This window comes from Papio anubis, chromosome 14, assembly GCF_008728515.1.
Source record: "Papio anubis isolate 15944 chromosome 14, Panubis1.0, whole genome shotgun sequence".
Lineage (NCBI taxonomy): Eukaryota > Metazoa > Chordata > Mammalia > Primates > Cercopithecidae > Papio > Papio anubis.
Window position 1 is genome coordinate 26,620,579 of NC_044989.1, and position 6,000 is coordinate 26,626,578.

Here is a 6,000-nt window from a genome sequence, read left to right on the forward strand (position 1 = left end):
TGGATATTAGACTCACACAGACATTAGTGAGGACAGGAGGGCTGTCCTGGTCCCTGGGCACAGCCGCTCTAATAGGCCATGGCCCACCTGGGGCTCTCCTGAGGGTTTCTAAGTTCAGATATTTTTGTCCCTTGAAACATCTTGAGGGCTGTGCACACAGTGGGTGCTCCAAAGATGCCCTGAGCTCAGAAGAGTCAGCCCTGTCTGTGGTTCACGGGACTGCACCCACTGGCCCCTGGCCTGCCCCAGTCCACTCCTCAGCAGCCTCTCTGCTCTTTCTGCTACCCACTTTCCTCCTCTGACCTTCCCATACCTGTTCCCGCCTTTACCCCACCTTCACCTTCTTTTTTTACCAGGAATTGTGTTGTATACATTTTTTTTAACTTTAAGTAAAATATTTTCTCTCGACTTTTGATGCCCAATCTTTTCTCTTATCTTTCTGTCCCTTGGGTCCTGGCCCCAGTCCTTCTGCGGAATCTCTAGGTTCTTAGGGGGTCCCATCCGAGTTCTTAAAGCCACTATCTGCAGTTCCTCCCCACCCCCTCCATCCCCATGGGAGCCACAGGCTCATAAATGATGACCCTCAATGGAGAACAAGCAGAGGCTGTAAGATGCCCCGAGCCTCCAGGCGGCTTAGATGGGAACTGTCACCACCACTTGCAGGGGGCTAGGACCCTGGGTCTCCCTGAGCACCGGTGAGCTGCCTTCAGCATAAGCCCAGAGAGAGACCAAGCATCCACTCTGTGAGGGCTGTGCTAGGATGGGCACAGCGAGAGGTGCAAGACCCTGGTCCTTCCACCCACAGCCTGGAGTTTACTGGGGGAGACAAGCCCCATACACAAAACAGCCTGCTGTGAGAGCAGAGAGCTAAACCAGACGGATGCCAACGGGGCAGCGCCTACCTGCCGTGGCTCCTGTGTGCCCTGCTTAGGGCACTGGTCTCAGGACCAGTCTCATTGCTGAGATGATAGCTCCACTACCCTGAGGGCCACTGCTACTCCCACCAGTGATGGGCCATGAGTGGAGTCAGAAAGGGAGCCTGGCGTGGAAGACTCGCTTATGCACACTTAGGTCTTGCCAGTCCAGGAGGCGTGGACTCCCACCGCTGCCGGGCAGGGTCCTTTCTCCTGCAGCCAGACCCGAGAGGCACCAAGACCCCAGAGCTGCAGGGCCCCTGCTGACCAGCAGCCTCCTCTTCTTCTGCCCGAGAGCCAAGACTGGCCAGAACGCCCGCTCAGACAGCAAACATCAGGCAGCCTGTCCCTACTCTCCACCCCAAATCTTGTCTGTTCTAAGCAGGCCAGGCTGAAGAATGTCCCACTGGGCTCTCCGGGGCACTAGACCCTCCTTTTCCCTCCCTTTGTGTTTTGTTTGTTTTTGTTTTCTTTTCAATCCTTCTCCTTCTGTATAGACCCTCCTTTGTAACTAAGTCATGGGATTTCAAGATGCGGGGCCTTTGGGCTGTGGTTCTTTCATTTTCCAAAACAATGGCATACCCTCATTTTTCTCTCTTGCTTACTCACTGAGGCATATGTACAAAGGCCCATGTGCCAACAGGCTGGCCGATGGCCTGCATGCACAAGAGACTGTATGCCCAGACGTGAGGCAGTGAGGTTGGCACAGTGGGCAGTTAATAATGTAGGCTGTGAATCTGGAAAACCTGGGTCCAAGTCCAGGCTCTGCCGTTACACACTGCAACACGAGGCAAGTCACTTAACTTCCCTGAGCCTCGGTCTTCTCGTCTGTAAAATGGGATGGAGTGACTGTGAGGATTCACTCAGGCCCTGCACACAGTGAGCCTCCAGGAGAGGGTGACTGTGGTTTGTTAGCAGGCACAAGAGCCCAGCTCACCCTTTGTGCTTCCTTCCCTGCAGGCTCTCAGATCGATGACCATGTTCCAAAGCGAGCTTCAGCTCGGATCCTCGCTCCTCCCGGAGGCAGGTCGAGTGGCATTTGGTAAAGGCACTGCCCAGCCCCCCGAGTGAGGACACACCACCGCCACCAGTCCGCAACTCTCCGGCCACAGCTTCAGGGGCAGGAGAGGCTGGGCTGGGCAGCACACCACCCGAAGGGGGCCCCAGGACCTGCGGAGCCCTCCCTATGTCTGCAAAGTGATTCACTGTGCTTCGAGCCAACTCTAACAGGCACTTTGAGATGTGTTCCTCCTGCTGTAGTCCTTTCTGCCTTGGCCTCCGTGGGCTTTTCTGGGGCCCAGGAAGCCCACACTGTGCACAGAGCCCAGTGCATAGAGCCCTGGCCAGCCCTTCCTCTCACTCCTGCCTCCGCTGGCTTTGGGAAAGCCCAGACTTTAGTGCCCTGCCCCCTGGCTGACTGCCCAGTTGTCCAGAGCACTTTAGCAGATGTGGTTTCAAAGTAAAGGCCTCCTCCCCCACCCCTTAGGCCCTGTGGTGACATTTCCCAAGCCAGACAGGTGTCAGCTTCCCAGCCATGCCCAGGACGTCCCATCTCCCCCAACCCACCTCTGGCCCTGTGTAGGGGCAGGGATGGGGGTGGCTGGACACCCGGTGCCCCTCGCCAGCTTCTCTTGTGTCCCGCCCACACCCTCGGGGGGTCACAGGTCCAGGAGGGTAGCTGGGCGGGGCTCGAGGCTGGTGCCCGGCGCGTGTAAATGGTTTGGTTTTGCACGTTTGGTTTGCGCAGTAGTTTGGTTTGACTTGTTTGTGCATCCTGTGAAAAATAACGGTGCTTGTGTCACTAGCATAGAATAGCAACAGGAATAGATGTGGTCCTTAGGAGACGCTGCACTCGACACCAACCAGACAGCACAGGGCAGGGGCGGTGGAGGGGTTGGGGTCACAGGCCTCTCTTCTCCCCGCCTGGGGCCTTCCGGGCTGCTGGAGGCCCAGGCCCTTTCCTCCTCCCCTCCCCTCCTTGTCTAGTTTCCCACATTCCAAGAGGGGGCCTGGGATGCTAGCCCCAGAGATGCCAGCCCTTCAGGAAGCAGGTGTCCTTTCCCCTCTCTGCCCCATTCACTCCCGGCACTCCCCCTGCCTTCCCCCCATCTCCACCCACCACACACACACACACACACACACACACACACACACACACACACACGGCTTCCTGTAACTTCTTCCTGCTGGACAGAGACTCAGTGCTCCTCCTGTGTGACTGGCAAGAGGCCTCATGCCTGCTGAGAGAGGAGGAGTGGGAGAGGGGCTCGCCAGACACCAGGGAGGGAGACCCCAGGCACACAGGACCTGGCTGTCGAACCCACATTGCTGCTCAGGTGCCGTGATCTCCCGTGGCTGGCACCAGGCCCTCGCCGGCTCATGGCCTCATCTTCTCCCCTGTCTGTCCAGGTGGGCCCTCCCTGCTTCTGAGGCCCTCCAGAAGTTCCCATGGAAACACTAGAGGCCGGGTGTCTCCTTCCACCTCCAGTGGTCTGGGAAGTGACCCGGCCACCTGCCCTTATTAAGCCTTGTCTGCCCCGTGGGAAGTGACTTCATGTTGCACATGTGATTTCAGCCCCTGAGGCTTGTGCAAGGCTTCTGGACCCTCAGTTAAAGGTCAGTCTCTGGCCGGGCGCGGTGGCTCACGCCTGTAATCCCAGCACTTTGGGAGGCCAAGGCGGGTGGATCATGAGGTCAGGAAATCGAGACCATCCTGGCTAACACGGTGAAACCCCGTCTCTACTAAAAATACAAAAACTAGCCGGGCGAGGTGGCAGGCGCCTGTAGTCCCAGCTATTCGGGAGGCTGAGGCAGGAGAATGGCGTGAACCCGGGAGGCAGAACTTGCAGTGAGCTGAGATCGCGCCACTGCACTCCAGCCTGGGCGACAGAGCCAGACTCCGTCTCAAAAAAAAAAAAAAAAGTCAGCCCCTGCACATCTCTGTAGTGCTGTTCGTGTATTCAAACCACTTCCATATATGACCTCTCACTTGGTCCTCATGACAATGGAGCACTTACTATTCTTCCCATTTTACAGATGAGGAAACTGAGGCCCAAAAAGTTCAGGCCCTCTGACCCCAGAAGTGTCTGTGACCACCCTTCCAACCTTGGCTATCTACCCCAGCTGTGGAGAGGAGGTCTGGGGTGACATCTATTTTAGATCCCACCTGAGAGTTTAACCAACAAGAAGACTTACTTTCCTGGTAGGCAGCCTGCTTTGTTTTGCACAGGTAGATAGATTTTTTTTTCTCATCTTTCTTATAAACAATCTCATGCACAGTCTGTGTTTGAGCTACGACTAGTCACCCTTTGGGGGCTAACTGTGCAGTGTGAGCTGCATCCACACCCTCACTTCTCCCTTCACTCCCCCTTTCCTCACTCAGGGGCTGAGAGGACAGAGGTGGTCAGTCAGGGAGCAGAGGTGGCGAAGGGGCTCATGGCAAGTGGCAGCCATTGGAATAGGGGTGAAGACTCAGGCCTGGGAAAGCCACCAGGGATAGGGGAAACCATGACACTGCCTCCTGGTGCAGTGCACACCATCTCTATCCCTGTCAGCCCTCGCTGGGTCATGGGCCTTGGGCAGATGCCAAAGAGCCCAGCAGCAGTGGTGGTGGCCAGCTGGGCAAAGCATCCTTGCTTGGGCTAGGAAAGCTTTACCTTCTCTGAGTGCCTCCGCCCAAGAGATGCGTGACCCGTGGCACCGGGGAACCACATCTTGGAGTGGTCCACTGTAGGCCATCCACTTCATCCACCCCCAGTCCTTACATAGGCCCTACCCTTTGCCCGGGAGCTTCTAGATGGAAATCAGAAAGAGATTCAAGGAGCCGAATGAGCGGTCAGCCCCCACCATGCACTCCTTGCCCCCCGTGCAGAGCTCCAGCCAGCTTCGTCACCAGCCCCACTGGCTCCTGGTTGGAATGAAAGGGTCTCTGGTTGCACTGAATGCAGCTCTCAAACTGGTCTTGTACTTGCTGAATAAATACTGTTGTTCTTGCCTTAGCTGCTCTCTAGGTTTGTGGGGTTAAGTTGCCAGAAAATTGTGCTACTGTGTGTGCGTGTGCGTGCGTGTGTGTAGTGCTAGGAGTCCACAGTAGGTCTCTGTCGAGCCGATGTCGTGCTGAGGGCTTTTCCGATACTGACCCAGAAGCCACAGAACCACAAGGAAACCCAAACCCCCTCCAGCTGCTGAGGCGCAGGCACAGCGTGGGGTCGGGATGGAGCCTCCAGCACCCCAGCACCCAGGTGACTTCCCCACGCCCCTGTAAATGTCATGGTGCTAAGACTGTGTCAACCCCAAGACGACACACGGTCCTGTGCTTTGGCCACCGTTTGAGGCAAAAACTAAACAGCCCGACACGTTGTGTTCTGGTGCAGGTTTGTATTAAACTGTAGCTACTTCTCACTTGGACTCTGTTGTGTTTCTTCAAAGAGGAGGGAGTTCGGCAGAGATCTCTTCTACGGTGACTGGGCAAGGCTTCTGTTGCTAAGAAAAGGCAGCTTTGATCTGTCTCTCCTATTGGGTGGCCTGTGCAGAGACTGGATTTTTTTTTTAATTCTGAGAGACAGGAGCCCCAGTGGTGCCAGATTTCCAGGGACAAGGTTGCCAAATTATCTGAAATAATTAGGAGGAAGAATTAGGCGCAAAAGGGAAAAAACTAGACTTGCTCCATCTACCTGTAGTCACCTATTTTGGCTACCATTTTGGAAGCCCATAGCCACCTCTCCACTCGGCAGAACCCTTGGCTGATAGAACGATGGCTTCATAAAAAAATCACAAGGCCAATGTGCCTTTGAAGGACCTTCCAGCTGCTCTCTGGCTGTCCAGAACCCCGCCTTTGGGGTTGGCCCTCTGTACTCTCAACCCCATCCATTGCGTTGAGACCCTCTGCCTTCTCTCTAGAGCTCCATCAGATGTTGGGAGGATTATCTGATTAAATTCTTTCTCACTAAAGGGTAAAATTGTGGCTTCTAAGGCCGGGCGTGGTGGCTCACGCCTGTAATCCCAGCACTCTGGGAGGCCAAGGCAGGTGGATCACCTGAGGTCAGGAGTTCGAGACCAGCCTGACCAACGTGGAAAAACCCCATTT

General features: G+C 55.6%; 1 protein-coding gene across 2 annotated transcripts in view; it reads left to right on the forward strand.

The window, feature by feature from the left end:
- The window catches only part of DPYSL5 (dihydropyrimidinase like 5), a 103,503-nt gene extending 98,188 nt beyond the window's left edge, over positions 1-5,315 (forward strand). For both annotated transcript variants that reach the window (XM_003908384.3, XM_009183842.4), the window contains exon 13: positions 1,875-5,315. In XM_003908384.3, coding sequence (XP_003908433.2) covers positions 1,875-1,960 — 86 coding nt within the window. In that variant the 3' untranslated portion in view covers positions 1,961-5,315. The remainder of the gene's footprint in view (positions 1-1,874) is intronic.
- The last annotated feature ends 685 nt before the right edge of the window (positions 5,316-6,000 follow it).